The sequence below is a fragment of the Astatotilapia calliptera genome, chromosome 13, assembly GCF_964374335.1.
Source record: "Astatotilapia calliptera chromosome 13, fAstCal68.1, whole genome shotgun sequence".
NCBI lineage: Eukaryota > Metazoa > Chordata > Actinopteri > Cichliformes > Cichlidae > Astatotilapia > Astatotilapia calliptera.
In genome coordinates this window covers 16273881-16296039 of record NC_137434.1, presented here as the reverse complement: position 1 = coordinate 16296039, position 22159 = coordinate 16273881, and the positions used below count along the sequence as shown (strand labels likewise).

At 41.1% G+C, this 22159-nt stretch overlaps 1 protein-coding gene across 5 annotated transcripts in view; it reads right to left on the bottom strand.

Moving 5' to 3' along the window:
• Window positions 1–587: 587 nt before the first annotated feature.
• Window positions 588–22159, bottom strand: part of LOC113034742 (zinc finger matrin-type protein 4) — a 74762-nt gene continuing 53190 nt past the window's right edge. For all 5 annotated transcript variants that reach the window (XR_013900858.1, XM_026189715.2, XM_080287583.1 and 2 more), the window contains 2 exons: window positions 20098–20194; window positions 588–6198 (listed from right to left, as the gene is read on the bottom strand). Coding sequence is in view for 4 of the 5 variants with exons in the window: in XM_080287582.1 (XP_080143708.1) it covers window positions 3863–4885 (1023 nt within the window). In the remaining variant the exon portion in view is untranslated. The remainder of the gene's footprint in view (window positions 6199–20097; window positions 20195–22159) is intronic.

Sequence of the window (22159 nt, the reverse complement as noted above, 5' to 3'; positions counted from 1 at the left end):
GGGTTACAGTGATAGGGTCATGAATATGGATGAGCTCAGATAGCATACCCTACTGCTGCCTAAGTGGAGCGATGGCCTAGTATTCTCATACCCACTGACTAGTACACAGAGGTTGGGTGGTGCAGTGCAAATGACATAATACCAGAATTAATATTTTATTTAGCTCATCTCCTGTTGACTACATCGCACCATAGTGCTCAGTGGCTGCTGTTTACACTGATACTCTCTCCCACCTGCTGCTTCCTCTTCTCCCTTTCTCTTGCACTTGTTTTTATGCAATTAGTGTTCTGTTTTCTTCTTCTTTTTCTTTCCTTTTTGCTTGGAATAACAATTTGGTTTCTAGGAAGAAAATTACAACAATATATGATAAAGATTTCCTGCAGCTCAGCCTCACTCCACTCAGCACGTTATTATGCTCATTTATTTAAATAAAAGTTTAAAGAAAGCATCTGTGTGTGCTTGTGAGGTTGCTCTTGGCACACCCCACCCAAACTTTCCTCCTCTGTTACTCCGAATCTACATAAACTATTTTGGGAACCAAACTTTAAGGCTGTTTGTTTCCCTTCGACTCGTTTTCATACAAAACCTTCCAGCATTTTCTGCTTTTATTCCAAACACACACACAAATGACAAACACACAGTGTTCAGTCCCCGGCCATGAATTTTTTTCCCTTTTCACATGCTTCCTACTTTAATAATGAGCCGTCACCATGGTGAACATACAGGTATAACAGCTTGTGTATTTATAAGAGCCTCCAGCAGTCTGGCAGGAATAAGGACATCAGCTAAATCTGCATGATATGTTGATCTGTAGATTGGTTATGGTTGGTGGAATTTATCGCCATGAAGTAAAAGCTGATATTTCAGCAGATACCATTTTGCAAGAACATGGTTTAATTCCTGAAAAATAAATAAATAAATAATAAAGAAACACTAATGATAGTAAATGATAGTAAACTATCCCACTAGGAATGAATAAAATCTTTAATTAGTTCTTGAATTTTTCTACTTTTCTAAACCTCTATGAATTTAGTAGAATCATTATCAATGTGACTATTAATATAGAAATTCTTTTCAGAGTCAGATTTTGCAGTATAAGGAATAATGCCTTTGACCCGCAATTTCAACTACAATTATTTCTGTGTATAAAACGACAGAGCACCTTTGTCTTTGTCTCATGTGCTGTATTATAATTTGTCTAAGGAGCATATAAAAAAGTCAGTTTGGAGAAGGAAGTGGCAAAGAAAGTGATGAGATTTGTCGATAAACTAAATCATTTAGATCTGTCACTCAGGCCCTATAGACCACAGGCAACTATCTGTCGCTAAGGAAAAGTGTGTATTCCCCAATTTGTTGGTGAGTGGTTGCTGGCTGTCTGTGAAATCGATTGCTAAAGCCCCAGTCAACAGCCCTGGAGACTGGTTAGTGACCAGATAGCCTAGCAAGCTTTGAATCCTATGGAAAAATGTGAATTCCCTGACCGGATCTCAGGTTGCTCCTGGAAGTCACTAGGCAAAACTGGTTATAAAGACTTATATAGTGCTGCATCGAAAACTTACTTGCAATGGTAGGTGGTCCTTGCAATTGGTTTGATCAGCAGTAGGCTGTAGTGTGGAAATATTGCCTGTTGGTCTACAACCAAGCACTAACTGCTCTCCCAGTGAAAGTGTGACGCTCTTTGGAAAAGCTGCAGATTTTGAAAGGTGTTGATTGCAAGGCTACGGTACAACTTTCACTTTGAAGGTGAAAGGTCTGTTAACAGTTTGTGTCATGCTTTCAAATTTCAAAGAGTGTTTTCAGACAACACAAGTCTCCATGGTTGACCGGAGCAATGTGCCAGCAACCAAAGCAATCACAAGGAGGTTTTTTCAGTGATGTGTGCGTTTTGCAACAGATTTCAGCTAGTTACAGCAGGCAACCACTCCCCAGCTGGTTGGGGAATACAGTTTTCCCTGGCAACTGGGTTGCCAACCAGTTTCCAGGGCTGTCTGACTGAGGTCTTATTTGTTACTGCAAATTGTGAAGTTGAGCAGTGTGATAACAGATGAATGCTTAAGTAAGAGGACATTTCAGACGTATTCATGGTGTCACACACAGTCAGAAAAAGGAATACACACTTGTGGTTTTTGCAAGAGAAAATAGATGTACTGTAGGTACCATTGTATTCATCATCGTGTGTTTACAAATGTGCTCAGGCTGCATAGCTCACAGCAAGGCTTCCACAGTTGATAGATTCACAGACACCCACCCGCAAGCATCATATCACACAGTTCCTACCCATAGATACATCTCTGTCATATATTATGTAACATCTGCTAAAATATGTGACTCATGGCGCAGTCATCATCTGCACAGACTGTGATATCGTCACACACAGACATCACTCCTATTGTGAATACACTAGTGTTTGAAAGAATGAAGTCAGTGTAAATAGTCATCAGAACAGTCATGATGCACATCGACAAGCAAGAAACAGACTTCTTGTTTTTGTGGTTTTGTTATGGTATAAAAATATCCAGCGGTTTGTAGTCCCACTTTGTTGTTTTGGCAGCTTTAGGAATCCACTGGCATTTCAGATGTTTCTCTGCAGGGACTGTCTTTATAGCGACTGCAGTTTTCCTCACGAAAATGACGGCTATCAGAATCCCTCTAAATGAATGTGATGACTCACTGGCTTCCAAACACAGAGTTTTGGTCCATCATCGCCGACTCTTTGAGTCACCATTACTTTATTTTCACTTATGTTTATCTATGAAAAACATGACCCAACAAAAGACTCTCATCCCAGTGCCAACATATTTGTATTTTTCAATAATATAAGAAACATTTCGCTTATCATCTGTGGCTCAGTGGAGATAAACACTATGAATACAAAAATCCTGTACTACTAAAAACACGAACTTCACCTGTCGCTACTGCTTTATTTACACAAACCGCTTTTTTTGCTTCGTTGAACTATTTCACTTCAAACCCACATTGTATGGTTGTTACTATTAGCACGATTGCATAAAAACCATATATCTCAACCATATATCTGCAGAAGAAAAATAGTTTCTAATCAAGTAATATGTAGTTCACTCTCTTCACCGCGAAATAAGCAAAATAGAAAAGCAATAACCTTTTAATGTGTTTACAGATGACCAACAAGAACAAACAGAGGGTAGCTTTGCATTGACTGCTGTATTTCTCAGTCTTTTCCCCTGCTCATAGCCAATGTGATGTGCCAGCATGGGAAAGTGGAGCACGTCTTCTTGTGGTGCTACAGACCATTGTTTAAATACACTTTTCAGCCTGAAGACACTTACGAATGAGGTTGTTGTGCAGTGGTTACTGGACTAATATCTAAAAAGGCTCTCCTCTTTATTTTTTTGATGAATTGGTAAGATGTTGAGATGAAGGCAGTTCAGCACTAAAAGGTGATTTCTTTGTTCAGGTACAAGCATGTGCATTAATTCGTTACCTAGCTATCACTACAAAGCAGCGCTATTACCAAAATGCGCGAGAAGTAGGTTTCAAGAAGGCAAGTGAATGCAATGTTCTACACTTTGCATGCATTGAATTACACCCCATTTGTATTGTACAGTGGCTGCTACATAAGTGTGAAGTTTCTTTATTCTGGCAGTAACAGAAAAATAAAAAACATATCTAGTGGGGCAAAAAAGTATTTAGTCAGCCACTGATTGTGCAAGTTCCCCCACCTAAAATGATGACAGAGGTCAGTAATTTGCACCAGAGGTACACTTCAACTGTGAGAGACAGAATGTGAAAAAAAAATCCATGAATCCACATGGTAGGATTTGTAAAGAATTTATTCGTAAATCAGGGTGGAAAATAAGTATTTGGTCAATAACAAAAATACAACTCAATACTTTGTAACATAACCTTTGTTGGCAATAACAGAGGTCAAACGTTTACTATAGGTCTTTACCAGGTTTGCACACACAGTAGCTGGTATTTTGGCCCATTCCTCCATGCAGATCTTCTCGAGAGCAGAGATGTTTTGGGGCTGTCGCCGAGCAACACGGACTTTCAACTCCCGCCACAGATTTTCTATGGGGTTGAGGTCTGGAGACTGGCTAGGCCACTCCAGGACTTTCAAATGCTTCTTACGGAGCCACTCCTTTGTTGCCCGGGCGGTGTGTTTTGGATCATTGTCGTGTTGGAAGACCCAGCCTCGTTTCATCTTCAAAGTTCTCACTGATGGAAGGAGGTTTTGGCTCAAAATCTCACGATACATGACCCCATTCATTCTGTCCTTAACACGGATCAGTCGTCCTGTCCCCTTGGCAGAAAAACAGCCCCATAGCATGATGTTTCCACCCCCATGCTTCACAGTAGGTATGGTGTTCTTGGGATGCAACTCAGTATTCTTCTTCCTCCAAACACGACGAGTTGAGTTTATACCAAAAAGTTCTACTTTGGTTTCATCTGACCACATGACATTCTCCCAATCCTCTGCTGTATCATCCATGTGCTCTCTGGCAAACTTCAGACGGGCCTGGACATGCACTGGCTTCAGCAGCGGAACACGTCTGGCACTGCGGGATTTGATTCCCTGCCGTTGTAGTGTGTTACTGATGGTGACCTTTGTTACTTTGGTCCCAGCTCTCTGCAGGTCATTCACCAGGTCCCCCCGTGTGGTTCTGGGATCTTTGCTCACCGTTCTCATGATCATTTTGACCCCACGGGATGAGATCTTGCGTGGAGCCCCAGATCGAGGGAGATTATCAGCGGTCTTGTATGTCTTCCATTTTCTGATGATTGCTCCCACAGTTGATTTTTTCACACCAAGCTGCTTGCCTATTGTAGATTCACTCTTCCCAGTCTGGTGCAGGTCTACAATACTTTTCCTGGTGTCCTTCGAAAGCTCTTTGGTCTTGGCCATGGCGGAGTTTGGAGTCTGACTGTTTGAGGCTGTGGACAGGTGTCTTTTATACAGATGATGAGTTCAAACAGGTGCCATTCATACAGGTAACGAGTGGGGGACGGAAAAGCTTCTTACAGAAGACGTTACAGGTCTGTGAGAGCCAGAGATTTTCCTTGTTTGAGGTGACCAAATACTTATTTTCCACCCTAATTTACGAATAAATTCTTTACAAATCCTACCATGTGAATTCATGGATTTTTTTTTCACATTCTGTCTCTCACAGTTGAAGTGTACCTCTGGTGCAAATTACTGACCTCTGTCATCATTTTAAGTGGGGGAACTTGCACAATCGGTGGCTGACTAAATACTTTTTTGCCCCACTGTACATGTTGCCCTTCTCAGAAAGATTTTTTTTATCACCTCCAGACTGCATCTGACATCAGTATTTAGTGCTATGGGAATGTTTTGAGCAGTAAATGATTCACAGAGTTGCACAGACCCTCTTCAGAGCAGAAGTTCAATAGTTTCTTTGCTACTTTTCTCTCCCTTTTAATCTTCAGGTTTTGATTATTTTGGCATATGTGAAAATGAGTTTCAAAGTGGCACATCCGCAATTGGTAGACAACACTAGATTCAAACCAACAGCTTTTTGAAGTTATGGAAATTCATGCAATCTGCAATGGCTGAGGTCATCGGGAAGTTTCTTGTCCTTGAAAGTCTGGGCCTGAGTAGGTCTCAAGTGGTCTGAAAGTGAGCCGCGCTCACGGCACCGTCAGCATCACTGCATATTAAATACACGTTGAAACACAAGATTCTGGTCAGACTTGGTTCACGGTCAGAGCACTTGGGGGCGGGGGACTGCTAGTTACATGGTTACTGTAACTGCTGTTCTGTGACGATCATTGTCATGGTTTTCACCACTCCGAGCAATGCGCTGACATCATTTCAATTTCAGGATTGTGGTTCACACTGGAATTACATGGCAATACACAGCCGCAGGTCTTCTGACGGACGCCGGTGTTTAGAGCTCGTTGAAGGTGCTGAATAGATCTCAAAGATATATTATTTTTTGATTAAAGATAGAAATTAACACACTCACAATGACCCACGCACTCATACTGCAGATGTGTGCATAAGTGCCTATGACACACATATAGGCTATATACACAAACACACGCATACTGAAGTTGCACTGCACGACTTTCGCATACTCTCGCATACTAAGACAAGTCCTCTTTTCGGAAGTTGTTTATTCCAATAATCTCTGTCTTCATCACTTCTTCTTTCCAGAGTGGCCTGTCTCTCTGACTTACTGCTGGTGTTGCTTCAGGCTGAAAACAAAACACAGAAAAGAATTTGTTAGTCGTGTTCTGTCTCTGACATAGGCAGATCCGACAAGACAGGGCTCTTTAACCACAGGGAATATCAAGCCCATGGGGCGAAAGATATTTTAGTGTCTGATATGTTTGGTCCCGTGGAAGCAATTTAATTTACCTGTAAATCCGCGTCTCGTGCCATTTTTCATATAGCGCAGTCGTCATTTGTAATATAACGAGACATTGTAACCTTGGATTGCTGTTATTATATCGTATTATCTGCTGCACTGAAAAGAATTCCCTTTTACCGGGAGTGACAGCTCGACTTTATGTAAAGCATTAACCAATAATCCGGTTTCACAATCTTCTCATAATTACAGCAGCCTTCTATCTGGCTATACTCCAAATTGAAACAAAGAGGAAAGATACGAGCATAAACCCTCATGTTTAAGGTGCGGTAATTACTGTGGATTTAGCCTTTATCTTGAACCGCTGATTGTTTTTCATGATGACGGCTGCTGCGGCTGCATTCTGCGACTTTATCGCCACAAAACAAAGCAAGTGTGGCGGCAAACATGCCGCATTTAATTAAAACAAGGAGATAAATCGGATTGAAGATCACGCCACGCAACACACACCTAACTGAGTAGGCATTTTTAGGGCAGGGTGTTCAAAGGACTCGATTCTTGAGAAATCCCACAGCTGATATTGAGAAAATGAAATGAGTGCTTGGTATTTCACTTTTCTAAATGTCATAGCAGAAATCTCAACAATAATGCGCAACACTTCCTTCATCTCGGCAACGCTGTTGTGTAATTGTTTCTCACGTCAGTTTGAGGTGCCTTTTAACTTTCATGATGCTGTTTTGAGAGGTTTTCTCTCCAGTATGAGCTAAACTTCTACAAACTGAGATAAAAGTCAAGTGAAAATGAGATGTTTGGCTTCATACGTCTGTATCAGTCTGAGTCTGACAACGTGTCCCCCGAAAACCACAACAAATTCCACCATTTTCAGCTCAGTCCTTGTTAAACTGTCATTCCTGTCCTAATTGGGCTGTTGTCCCCACCCACCCAGCATCTCCTCCGCTCACACAGAAACACACACACACGTTGCCAGCTGAAATGGAGTGAGAGAAAGAGAGAGGATTCATGGGCACCATAGCTGTCAGCACCTATTCCGGTAATGGCTGTTAAAACAGTGGCCTCTACACCCTGTCTGGTCTGTCAGGACTCATCTAGCACGTTAGATTCTCTGAAGAGTGGAGGGCACGACTCTGGTAGCTTGTATTGTTCTCTCTGAGGGGACAGGTAGCAGCAAGGAGGGGCGGGAGGGCAACAAGGTGGGAGGGGCAGAGCGAAAACACTGTGGGGTAGAAGAAGGGGTCAAAGAAAGTCAACAGAATGATGTAAGCTGATAGAAAAAAAGGGCCTGAATCCAAATTCTTTGTACATTCTACATAAATATGTAAACATCATACACAAAAGGTGTTATTGATACACAAAGTAATTATCTAAACAAATAATTTTATCCAGAGATTTTTGTTTTGACCATTCTACAAATCCCAATACAAGCACTTGGGACACTGAACAAAACAAAATGCAGCCGTTTAAATACAGCATAAACAATTTATTCTGAATAAATAAATAATACCCATTTTGAATTTGATGGCAGGAACACGTCTCAAAGGACCATGCTCACCACTGTGTAGCATCCCTTCTTCATTTAACATCAGGTTTACAGTTTACGGTTGATTCTAATTAGTTTACATTTATTGATTCTTGCGAGATGTGGACTGATATTTATTCAAGCAATCTTCATATTTTAGGAGGTTCCATCAGCATATGTTTAACATTCTTTCTTGATCCAGAGCATTATTACCGTTAATGATGACAATGTTTATCCGGCTGATGATACATCACAGGTTACAGGTTATTTTAATGTGTCAAGTACAGAAAGACAGTGATACGTTTTATTGTTGGTTGGCTGCATTGCACAAACTAATGAGAATCACAATTCATTAAAAAGTCAAATCCAGTACAAATGCCATTTTGCTAACATCTGACCAATCATTCTGTGGAGGGACAGACGAACTCACCTTGCTATCGCATAAGTTCATTGGTTGTTAGCTTCAGCCTCAGGTAGTTGGCTAAACGACAAAGCTACCAGATTTTTTTTTTAAATCTTTGTGTTAAATAAATCATTAGACTGGTACAGTTAAGCGGACGATGTTTTTTTTCTTCACTAGCAGGAAGACTCACGTGTTTTACAATTTACAACCTGTCAGCAGGTACACCTTTTAACTCCATCAACAGTGACAGGCTCCACCTGGTGGCACAAATATGTACTACAGCAAATCCACAATAAATTTCCACCCCATGTCCTTCAGCTTTTACAGTTGGTTTTCATATGAACGCACAATAATATTGCTAGCACCATGTTCAGTGATGCACAAGGTCAAAACATCCTATTTCACAGTTTTCTTGTGGTTGCCATGTGAAGGGCATGTCTCCAGTTGTTTAATAATGCAATATGGAGTGCAGCCTTTTAAAAAAATAAATAAATAAAAAATTAAAAAATGTGTGCATGCAGTGCGCAAAGCCGTGCCAAACATTTCACAATCACTTCAAAGGGAAGTCATGCCTGTACAAAAAATAATTAATACACACTATAGCATGTTTGAGCAATTCTATCACATCTTATGGTGAGAGAGGTACATATATATTTTTTACTCAAGGAGCTTTTTCCCCTGATGCTTGAAAGCCAGTGGCATACTTTATTTATTTCTTGTAAGTATAAAGCAATTTCATAAAGGGCAGTGTAATAACTGATTCAGGGAGCTTTATTTTCCATAAAATAATTAAGTAAAGTAAAGGCTGTGAATGGTTTCTAGGATTTATATTATGGTTTGAAATTTTCCCTGGGTAAATGTGAGGAAATTGTAATTGTGTTTAAATTCAGGTCTGTATGTTATGTTTGCTCAATAATATGTTTGAACTTGCAGGTCCCAGCTTCCATTAATTACCAGGTTATTTATCATATTGTTTGGAAAATGTCCCTTGGCGGTTTCTATAGAGCAACATGGTCGAGGGATCTGCTGAGTGTGTAGTGAATACACAAACACCCAACATGTTCCTCCCTTTTGCATAATGCCTTCAACTTTTACATTGAGTGCTTTTGACATAGTAAATTTGTAAGCGCTTTTCTGTTTCTTTTTAACGTTTACCTAACAAAAAAATATTTATTATGATTGAATCAATTTTATCCAGTCAAGAAAACATTTTAGTGGTGATGACTATTCTTGAAAAAAGCCCTGCCATACTTTTATTAGTCCAGTGTATGAGCAAGGTGTTACATGGTGAGGAATAGAACGATGAAGGCTGGAAAGATGACAGAGCCAAGAAAAGCAGCAGGACACTAGAAGGTGAAGCTGGGGAAGGGGTACAAATAAAGGTCACGGTCTGTGAGTGGATGGGGTCGTTAATAAATAGACTAATCCAATAATCTCTCCCAGGGCCACACATGTGGGATGTAAGATATATGGGGATGAGAATGTGTGTGCGAAAGAGGGCAGAAGCAGTGCACGAGCCTGTGTGTCCGAGGGAGGTGTTGGTGAGGATGTGAAGGTCACCTTGGCACGCTTTGGATGCGTGTGTGTGTTTTTGCATGTCAGGTATACAGTTCAGCAGTGGCAGTTGCAAAGGGAGCAGCGATGTGAGTCATGGTTCACGCATGATCCGGCTAACCCCATCCCCCAACACAAACCACCACCCTAAAAAAATAAAAATCAAATAAATAAAACTCACCCTTACCTTATTAAGTTAACGGACAGCAACACCCAGGGCGGTGTATGCGTAAGCTTGTGTGTACGTGTGTGTGTGTCTGCATACAAAGTCTGCCTGTTTGTCTGATTTTCGGGTGAAAGGTGTAAGGGAAGACAAGGACAAATACCTTTGGGGGAGATGAAAAGAGCCCAAGGCATGAGCCTACCTCTGAGTGTGTGTGTGTTCAAGTGTGACAGAGGGGGCATGTGAGACGAGAGCCAACCGATGAATCCTGAATTAACCTTTTCCTCGCCTCAAGCGGTGAGAGGATGCACACACACATTGATGGGGCTATTACACATGCATGCATATAGCAAGCCTGGCCTATTAGCAGGTCGACAAGTCAACCATTTGCATGGGATTTATCTTACAATAAGCACTGTAATCTCCAACTGTCGTTGCCACCCTCTCTCTGAGCCTTTCCCTTTTAAATGTGCATTAGTCTATTTTGTGTCTGTGTTCTCTGACGCTAAATAATTACCGGGGTGAGTAGGCTAAATGGATTGTCCCAGACCTCACCATCATACCTCTGGGGCCTACGGCAACATCAGCATAAACACACATTAAAGCAAGCCAGAGGTCGAAATATATCAAAACAAAGCGCCCAGAAAGCAAAGGCCATGCAAACCTAGTGGGTGATGTGAATGGAAACAATATTAAATGGGCAGTTAAAGTTCAGGCAGTGTCATTGGTCAGAGAATAAGTATATATTATAACCATACTGACAGCTCACATCAAGTGAAATACACTCTACTGCACTTGGTTTTCACTTGTGGGTTCCAAGTAGGTAATTAGTGACGTTTCTTTGTTTACTTTTTACTTTCAGTGTATCTTTACACACATAGAATCTTATCTGGATCTGTCAGTATGCTTTATATTTACTGGAAAATAGCCTTAAAAAAGCCTTTAAGGTAGTTTTTATGTCAGTTATGAGTTCTTTAATAGAAGTTTTGCAAGCCCAAACCACTCAAAGTAGTACTGTTGATTAATATTCTAGATTTGATTATAGGAACTAATTAATATTTAAAAAGACAGACATTTAATTGTGAAAAACACGTTAAAATATATAATAAAAATATTAAAAAATGCTTTCTCTGCGACCTGCTGGAGCGGGGGGGCTAGGAGGAGGAGTTGGCCGTCCGACTGCGGTCTGGAGTGTGGGGCCTCCCTGCTGCTGCGGAGTCGGGGCGGTCTGCCTCCCCCCACCGCAGGGAAAAGGGTAACACCACCTGGGTCTGGGGGCAGTTCCCCCCTCCAGGGGCAAGGGTACCTAGACCCGGTTTGTAGAGTACGCTTGGGGAGTGTGATCGTGTGTACAGCGTCTCTTTATGTCTGTCTCCACGTTGGTTGAGTGTGGAGTAAGTGTATATGAGAGCATGAGGGTGGGAATGGATGTTTGTATCTGTGTGTGCCTGTATGTCTGTGTCTATATGTCAGGTTGGGTGTCAGGCGCCACCTCTCTGGGGACATCTCAGGCCCTCCAAGGTTTGGAGGCCTATCTCCCCCTACCACCACTTCCCCTGCCAGTGGCGGACTCCCTCAGACATCGGTGCGTTGGTGGTTCTTTGTGTCCGGGGGTGGGCGTCCGGGTACACACCGGCTCACTCCTTGGCGGCCGCTTATCGGGGCCTGGAGCCTGGGGCTCGCTCGGGCCACTTCGGAGGTGGGGTGCCCCCGGCCTCTCGGCCTGGGGCTCAGTCACTCAGGCACGGCTGGCTGCCGGCGGAGCTCACGGGCGCGTCACTGCAACTCCCCCTGGCTTCTGCTCCGCGGCTGCTGAGTGAGCCCTCATCTGGGACTCTCCTCAGCTCTTTCTGGGACAGTGGCGCGGCTGCCCCTCTGTTGGTCTTCCTTGGTCTCTTGTGTTCTGGGGGCCTCTGGATGTCTGGAGTTTTGATCTCCTCCATACCTGCTTCATGCCCTGGAGGACGGGGCTGTGGCCCCCCCACACCCTCTAGCAGATCATTACATGAAGGAACCTTTTAAAAAACAAAAAACAAGCGCGTCCATGCTCACAGGTGTACACACGGGTGATCACACCCACAAACTACACCCTTTTTGGCTCCTACCTCAAAGCACACTGTGTTCTGTTGATCTTATGTGCTGCACAATAATGTTTAACATTTAGTATTTACTGTCATATTCCCATATATCATTGTGATGTTGTTTATTCTATTACTCTTGTTCTCTTCTGCTTGTTTTCTTTTTTCTTTCTCAGCAGGTGATCCAGGTGATTGATATGCATTTTTTTTTCTTTTTTTCTTTTTTTTCTTTTTCTGCTCATTCTGTTGGTTTTTGTCTTTTGCCCTTCTCCCCCGTCCCTCTTCTCATCTGTTTCTCTTTCCCTCTTTCTTTCTCCCCGTCTTTCCCCCAGTCAAGTCTGTCCCGTATTCAGTAAGTGAAAATAAAATAAACAATAAAAGGTGAATCAAATGGACCATTATGGCAAGGCTGGGATGGTCAGTTTGGTAAAGTAAATCCATTGGGCATCTTTCTTTGCCTTTAGACAACAATTCTGATGGCAAAAGAGCCAAACGGGACAGGCAAAAAAAAAAAAGAAAAAAAAAATATAATAAAAATATTAAAAAATGAGATAGAGGCAAAGTTTCTGGCTTGTTAACTGAGTGCTATCCTGCAACAGCACATACTGTGTTGGTCAACTTTGAACAACTGTGTGGTGCACACCTAATGCAGCTCTCACTGCTCCAGTCTTCAGATACATCTCAGCAGGAGTAAAGACACACACAGAGAGAGAGCAGTGAATAATTTAGCTGGCTTTAATTAGAGAACATAAGCTGACGAACTGAAGGTAAAAGGTGTAAACTCAAAACAGTTATCTGGCTCTAACCTTTCCTGGAAGTTTTTTATAAATAAATAATAGTTAATACTAAGAGTAAAGCAATTAAATACATGAGCTAACTTAATGGATGTAAAATAAAACAATTAAAGATTAAAAATATGATTTTGTTGCCAATTTTGACAGCCCTGAAACCCATCATAGTGAATTTTATTTATGTTTACTTACTGTGTAATATAAAATCTCTTTTGTGGAAACTGTAAATAATGCAATATTTGTATTATAAAAGGGTAAATATGACACATTAGTGCTGGTGTATTTGGCTGTTTCTTGCAATTGACAACTTTCTGAAAAATTAGTGTTTCTAGTGCAAATCCTTGACAAACAGTTCACAGTAAACAGGAAGTTATACCCGTAGAGTAAATAACTGATAAATACTATAGTGTGTCTGTGTACCGGCACATCTGGACCAAGATTCAAAAGTAGCTGACTCCTGCTTCTTGATGGAAAACCGTCCAAAGTCCGTTCACCCTGCTGCTAACTGGCAGCAATACAAAGAAGCCGTACAACCAGACCTGCTCAGGATGGGAGACTACTCAGTTCCTCCTGCACACTTCACAACAAACTATTTCTTTATTTTTACATCCTAGTTATTAATTCAGTCATTTATAATCTTCGGCTTTGTATTTGTAGCATATACAGGCTACATCTGCATTAGATTAACTTGTGTTGTATGTCAGCCATCAAAATGATTTTTTTTTTTGTGGGGCAAAAAGTTGCATAGAAGTTTTAAAAGTTGATCTCATATTACCCGTGCTACGAGTGCAGGCTTGCAGTCTCTGCTGGGAGCTGCTTCCCATCATGCGAAGACTTCCCAGATTTTTGCACAGCAGTAGGGCTGCAAAAAATCCCAGCTCAGCTTTTGTCGGCTGATGGCCTTATGTTCCTTCTTTAATTTTCACTTTTTTCTACTTAGCCATTAGCACGCAGTAGTCGAGTTAGAAACCAACACGGGGATCTAATGCTCATCTGTCTGTTTCGGTTCTGTCTGCTGCCTACTTGTGTCTCTATCTCCTGGCCAGCTTGGTGCATCAATTTAATTGCAACATACTGTAAAGTGTGGAAGCCTTCCATCCAGTTTATCAAGTTATATCTCTGCTGTTATCATCCTGTACAGGTCCAATTACAACAGCCAGTCTGAAGCAACTGCTTGGACTCTGCAGCATTTCAACTGACCTGCAGCTGACTGTGTATGAAACAGGCAGTACTGATAAGCAGAGCTGGCAGGTTGATGCATCCAGCTGTTTAAAGAATACAGAAATCTCTTGTTGTTTTACGGTGACACATTCCTAATGCCAAACAGCACACGCTCGTACACAAACTCCCCAGAAACAGACACAGACGCACACACGCATTTTTCATGGATGTTTCTTCGGTGAGAGCTAATCCCCTGCCGCTGTCAGCCGTGCTTTTTGGAAAGCTCCTTACACAAGCCAAAGCTCATCCTGAGTGTGAAATAACACACACACACACACACACACACACACACACACACACACACACACACACACACACACACACACACACACACACACACACACACACAGATTTAAACTTAGGGTGTAAGATTGCACATAAGTTTGCCAAAGTCTTGTCCATCCAGTCCTGTGAAAGGAACAATCATAGAAGATTCCTTTGCATGGTTTTTTTTTTTCATATTTCAACATCCATCCATCTATCCATTCTCCTCTGCTCATCCTTTTTGGGGTCGAGGGGATGCACAAAAATATAAAAGACATTTCATCTTGACAGCTTCTTTTTTTAAGGAAACAGACTTGGTAAAAACATTTGTACTCAAGCCATGTGCCAGCCAGCCAACAAAACCAACTAAAGCAAAGGAAAAAAACGCACTGCCCTCATTCATATCTAAACTAGCAATTCCTTAGAAGTTGTCTGGTCTTTTATTCGTGCTGCAGCCTTGGTGTGTGCATAGAACTGCGTTTGCACTTTTATGTCAGCAGGAAAATACTTTTCAAACGTTTTAGCACAATAAAACCTGAAAGTGGAATATTTTCTATCATACTCAAACCTGATGCTACACTTTTATTGCGAAGGCTAAAATGGTAAGCGTGCTGATGTAGAAACAGTTAGGAGATGTGCGTAACAGAGATTTATTGGTTTCACACACACACACACACACACACACACACACACACACACACACACACACACACACACACACACACACACACACACACACACACACACACACACACACACACACACACATTCAGGCGGCTGTTTTCTGTTTCATCTGAGTGACTGGGTGAAGGCAGAGGAAGTGAGACTGATGAGGTGGAACCTTCGGTCTTGTTCTCTGTTTCCCAGAGGATCGATAACAGCAGTGCAACAGAGCTGGCAGGACTCTTTTTACAGTACCAGTTTTTTGCTTTCATAGACTCCAGAATTTAGCATGTGCACGCAATAACGCCACAAGGGCTCACAGCTGTCACACTTTTAAATTGCTTGTGCTATAAAGGCCCTCTCGTGGACTTTTGCATACTTTAAACGGTAGCAAGAAAAAAACAGAAGATGGTAATTTCGAATATTTTTGCATTATAAATGGTCAAGCCGCTACACTTCTTCTGTTGAACTACACACACGCGCACACACACATACACACACTGGAGCCTGATCCTGCCAATCATATGATTGAGTGATTATCAGCAAGTGTGAGCACCTCTATAAAGTCAGGGGTACTTTGCTGCTCTGGAGCATTTAGGTGTGTGTTTGTAGCACAGTGCTACAATTTCTCCAGGAGTGGACGTTCCAGCAAATTCACAGCAATACTTAAAGAAAACCCAAGAGTGGCATCTCAGACTGTTCAGGCATCAGTTAACATGATAAATGTTAAACCTTATGACAGTACATTACAAGAAGACTGAATAAGTATGGCTTGTTTGGTAGGGCTGTCAGTTTAAAGCCTGTTCTGTCCAAAAAGGACATGGCAGTGCGCCTTAGGTAAGCAAAGTACAGAGCAAAGCACAGAACTTCTGGAACAATGTCTTTTGAACAGACAAGACCAAAGTGAAGAAGCCTGGTGAAAATCAAACACAGCATATTAGCACGACTACCTCATGCCAACTGTGAAACGCAGTGGTGAAGCAGTGATGATTGGGGTTTATTTTTTTAGACAGAGGACCTGGACAATTTGCAGTCTCTGTGTAGACCATGAATTCCCCTGAATAACAAAGTAATTTAGAGTCAATTGTGAGGCAATCCCTCTGACAGATAAAGCTTGGCCAAAATTGGGTGCATACAACAGGACAGTGCTCCCAAGCAAACAGCCAATGTATAATACTGTGGCGGAAACTTAAGAGAACTGTGTACTAATGAATGTCCACAAATTAAATTAAACAAATCAAAGCTGTAAAGAAGAGTGGGACAAAATTCCTCCACAGCGATGTGAGACGTGGATAAAATCATACAGAAAATTATTATTTCAAGTTACTGCTGCTAATAAATGGTGGGTTTTTTCACAGGACTACACGGTGTCTTATGAGAGATTTATTTCATGCCTATAGGATTAAAGCACTTATTGCATTATAAACTTTATGCCCTAATGTTTTGAACAAACCTGAGTAAATGCCTTTGTTCTAAAAGAAATGACTAAAGACGAACTCTGCAGACATATCCAGCAAACAACCTTCCTGGAAGCCTGTCAGATAAAATGTGTGAGGGACTTCCTCTGTTTCTGTTCAGTGACCTTTCAGTGGTTTCCCTGTAAATCGTCCTGGTACCTCTCCCTCAGTGGCTCATCTATCATGCCCTGTAAATCCATCACCTCCATCTTAAGCAGTAAAACCTCACAGCTGTCTGCAACAATGGGTTCATCTCACTGTCCACTATATATTTGCTCCACATATCTCTGGTCCCACCTTTCAGTTCAGTTTAAGGAGATTTACTCTGTTGTGATTTTGTTTTATTCTGCATCTTTCTGTCTGTATTACTTCATTGCTGTATGTCTGTCTGTCCCTCCTTATCAGTTTTTTTCCTCAGCCTTTTGTCGTGTCCTGTATACCCGTTTTATTTCTTTTTTCCTCTGTCCCAAACGTAACGTGTCTGTTTGCATCTCTCGTCCCATCTGTCTCTTGGTGTCTGTGGTGCGTGCTGTCTCTCTAGTACATATCTGTCTTGCTTACTCTCTCATTCTCTCTCCTAAGTATGACTCTTCCAGTGTGTCTGCCCGCTTCTCTGCTTTGCGACAGTAAAACTGACAGAAGGAGAGAGTTATGAGCCACTGGTTCCCCATGATTTACCGTCTCTGGACAGAGACATTATACAACTCAACAATTGCACATGTCAGGAGTTTAGCTTATGCTCTTATCAAGGTTGACTAGATTGAGTTACCTTGCTTACTGGTATGTGGAAGTAAATGAAGAGTGACTTCTGAAATCACTTCTGTGACCTTCAGTCTTACTACCAAGTATTAAAAAATACTTTTTCCTCCGAGTAGCATCTCTTCTGAAATGTAATCATGGAAATGTAATCATGTAATCAAGGTTATTACCCGAACTTGTCATGAAAGTTCAACAACTACAAAAACCTGCTAATTCTCATTTTCAAATCACACAAGCCTCTGATTAGTACATCAGATACTATTTGTACCGCTGTGAGAAGCTTCTTTGCATCTCAGTAAATCACAGTAGGGCCAGACAGCACTGTGGGTAGGAAAAAAATGTGGTTAAACTTTGCCTCTATCTCTGTGCCTGACTTGTAGACACACGTTCTCCTTTTTTTAAACAGCCATCAGATGATTAGTGAGATTTCTAGGGTTATGGGTGGGTTCTGGTTAACATCCACTGGTTTTTATAACATTTTTGCCTGAATCATTCAAATGAAAAATCAGAAATTGCATGAAGACTTTATTTGAAATGTAACACCGTCTGAAAATGCGCCTTTTTTGTGTCACTACAACAAAGGAAAAACTGGTTGTTGCAGTAAGTAGTTAATGTGAATTTTTGTGCATGCGGAAGGCAACAGATTTACAATTTTTGCCAATTTATCATAGTTAATCGCCTTGTTATCACAAACCGATTACATGCATTTGCCAACTTGACCCCATTTAATCTCATACTGATGGTAGCAGCTGATACCATCTTATTGGAGTTTCATCGCTGCAAGTTGCTTTGAAGATGGCAACTGACTCCCAGTTGTCACAGACCTGGACCCATTTTTAACGCAACTATTTCAAAGGCAACGAGACTGCAAGCTCATTGCACAGACTTGCACCAACTTTTTCACCACTGTTTTCCATAGTGTGACTTAGTTAAGCAAAGTAACTGTGCAGGCAAATGGGAAAACATATGTCAATTATTTTAAAGTGTCCTCACACTGTATGATCTTTAAAGCTGGCAGAACAGGCCTGATGTTTCTCATGATAAACATACAGAGCATCATCTGCTCTTTATGCTTACAACCAAATACATATTTTTTAATGGATTAAAGAAAATCTTTGCTTTCTGTTTTTCTCACTTCTTTCTCTCGCTGCCTTTCTCATCCTTGTTATAGCTGCTGCTGCTTTTCTCACTACACCCACCAGTCTCTAAGAGTTAACTTGCTTACAGAAGTTTAGTCTGTGCAGCCCAGACAGCTATATGCTCTAGGGTAGTTAAATACCAAAAAATAAAAAAAAGCTTCAAATTTCTAAAAAAGGAAAAACAAAACAGCAGAAAGCTGCACTAACAATATAATATCCTCAAGCGCCCTTTTATCTGACAAATACATTCATAAAATACTTAATTTACACTGTATTCCTTTAAATACAGACAGATGCATGCACGCACACAGACGAGCACCATTAACCTGCCTATAACCATGCTGACAGCTATCTCATGGCAAACGCATGAAATGTAACGGTTCCATATCACAGTCTCATCCTGCGGGTGGATATAATTTCTCAGACACCAGCTGTGATTCCTTGGGATTTTCTAAAACCAGTAATGACCCAAGCCTAATTGTGAAAGACTCATTATAATAAATTCCACATTGTTATTTTTGTAATTCTCAAATCTGCTGGAACTTTCATTATATTTCATTTTACTCACATATACATCTGATAAAACAGAAACTAATGGAACCATCAGTCCTTACTCTTTGAAACAACATACCGCTTCTAATGTTGGAGCTTTTTTATAGTATATTTTGTGACAGTGATAAATACAGCCCCAAATGGTTTTCCTCACACAGCATGGTAAAGTAAAAGTAATGTAAATAAGTGAACGTCAGTTTTTAGGCATTTACAATACAAGTCAGCTCTTGTCATTAAATCTATGTTGTTTTCTATTTTTGTTTCAAGTAAAGACATGAAAGTGTATGATGCCACCCATTAGTTGGTTTCTGTTCTGAATCTAATTGTATTTGCATTGCATTTGTCTTGCTTTTACAAATCAAATGTAACCATATTTGGATAAGAGGGTAGAAATTGAGAGTTGTAATAATAATAATAATAATAATAATGGATTGGATTTATATAGCGCTTTTCAAGGCACCCAAAGCGCTTTACAATGCCACTATTCATTCACTCTCGCATTCACACACTGGTGGAGGCAAGCTACGGTTGTAGCCACAGCTGCCCTGGGGCAGACTGACAGAAGCCAGGCTGCCATATCGCGCCATTGGCCCCTCTGGCCAACACCAGTAGGCGGTAGGTGAAGTGTCAGCCTATGCTGGCTAGTTAGCTCTTGGTTAGCAAGCCACAACCTTTGGGCTGTATCAGGAAGTATAACAATCCACTGTAGTGACCTGTTTCTGAATAAGGAAGCAACATTTAGCTTGAAAGTATATATAACTGGAATGCTAACTTTGGAAAGTGAAATACAAACTTTAAACAAAATGTATTAACTGAACAGCACTCACATGTGAGTCAGCGTTGCCATGCTCTTGATGATGTATAACTACAAACTGTAATATAGTTTCATATAACAACTTTTACAAATGGGAAAATCAGACACCAAACAATTGTAAAAATGCGTATTTCCTGCTTGAAAGTATTAGCACTGGACTTTGAGCTGGAAAACGAATCGTTCAAAGAAATCATTAAAAGCCCAAAATGACTATGACATTTTAAAAAAATGCCTGAAATATACTTGCACAGTGAATCTTTATAGATCTTTATACCCGTGCAGGCTGCATTGATGGCGAAGTGTAGTTGCTTATCCAAGGAAGTGCATGCCATGTCATTAAGGTGTAGAGTTAACACAGAAGTATAAATCTGCTGTATGTTGTTGTACTCACTTGTTCTGGTGCTTGGAGCCCTGGAGGTGTGCATGATACTGCTCAATGGAGTTGAGGACCACACTGCAGACACTGCAAGAGTAACTACTTCGCAGCCCTAGAGAGACATAAACATATTATAGTTACTATAAGTCACTTTCTGTAAGTATGATTTATAACAATCCCTAAAAGCTGTCATCATCATCATCATCATTTGGATCACCAGCTAGTAGTAGTGAGCCCAACATGAGCAACAATAAAAATCTGTACTGACACTAAGTAACAGTCTAATTTTTACCCTCAGTAGTGCTGGGTAATTTTCCTAATTAGAGTGCATCTGGAAAGAGATTTGATTAGACTGATCATTAGCAGAAAACCAGTTACATTTTTAGATCCTTGGATCAGTGCCCCCTTCTTTTTAGTGCCTGCGTGTGTGTGAGGGGTTCCTTTTTAAAACTTGCACTAGAAAGGCGGGTACCGCAGAAGAATTTGGACTCTAGGAATCAGAAACGAACAGCACAGTGGGATGTGTGCATGTCTGCTTTGTGTGCATGCACAGTTGTATTGTGTTGGTGAATGCAAGCTTGAGTTGGTGCAGCTCAGACACAGATGTTAACTAATTAGAGGGTTTGCAGGTGGTCGCGATGAACACCCAAAAATAGATCGATGAATTTGGAGATACTCATGGAGTGGGGAGAAGGGAGAGTTGGTGGTGCGGAGATGGGGATTAGGTAGAAGAAGCGAGTGAAAGAGAGGAAATATCCAGAGAATAATACGATGGTTTAAACAGAGGAGGGAATGGATAATGATTTATTACACTGCAGCATTGATGTAGCATTCACGCTGGGGTTTAATGACCACAAAAAAATGTGTATCCAAGCCCCAAAATAACGTCCCATGGTAACTAGAGCACCGATTTTAAAATCGTCTTTCTTTTTCATAAAAGGAAGCAGAGGAAATGATCTCTCTGGGTAATCAGCAACACGCTATAATTGCCCGTGTTTCCCCTGTTAGAGATACAATGAAGAGCTATTTTTGTTTTCTCACTTTTTGCACACTGCAGAGCCATCACTGCAGAACTTTACTTTATTTTCTGACAATGGGTGTGAAATTTTAGTTATGCTGTGCAACTAAAAATTGGAGTGTGCCTGCTTGTGTGTACATGCCCTTTTCGCTGCTGTCATTATCGTCCTTGAGATTTATGACTTGTCTTAGTATTCCTTTTGACCTTTCGTAGCAGTAATTGGTGAAGTACACTGGGAGATGAAGTTGTAATATAGTTAGGAGTGGTGGGAGGTCGTTTAGGCTTGGGCTAGAGCTGCATAATGTGGCATATCTACTCCCTGTTGCCTCAAGAGTCCCTTAGTCTCTTTCAGGGGTGATTAAGGATAAGCAGTCATTTACAAGAAAGCCAGGACTGAATTAGTTGCCTGAAGTAACTGCTGTCTTGGCTTAAATGTTGATATTTTTGCAACTATTAGGAGCTAATAACTAATTCTGTGTGTATGTGTGTGTGAAAGAGAGACAGAGAGAGTGGGAAAAAAGAGAGCCGGCACATCTTCCACTGCCAAAATGTCATTACTTCTGTTCTCTCTAAATGAGAAGGCTATTAATTGGAGAAGCGATAATTTAGAAAGAAAGGAAAGATAAGTCTCTCTTTCTTCTTTCCTCTCTCCTCCCCGTAATTCTATACTGCTGCAAGGATTACATAAAGAGGTCTATTCTTTTATGTGTGATTATGAAGTGTGTTACATGTGCATGTGTACACGTTCGCAGACAAAGGCAGCTTTCCTGCTTTTAGCCTGATTGATGTCACCTCCACACTGACTGCCCGAGTAGCAGAGATATACAATATGCTGCAGTTTGTGTCAGCACCAGCCTTTTGTAAACACACGCATAAACATATACATATGCACAGATAACGTGTTTTGGTTAATAAAGCAGTTCTGGCACAAGACCACACTGTGCCCTAATCCATGTTAATTACATGCAGGGAAAGTGTGTGTGCAACGGTAGTGACAGCACGTGGCTCAGGGTTGTGAATGTAGGGTTTTTTTGCGAGCATGAGCAGTATTTGTGAGGG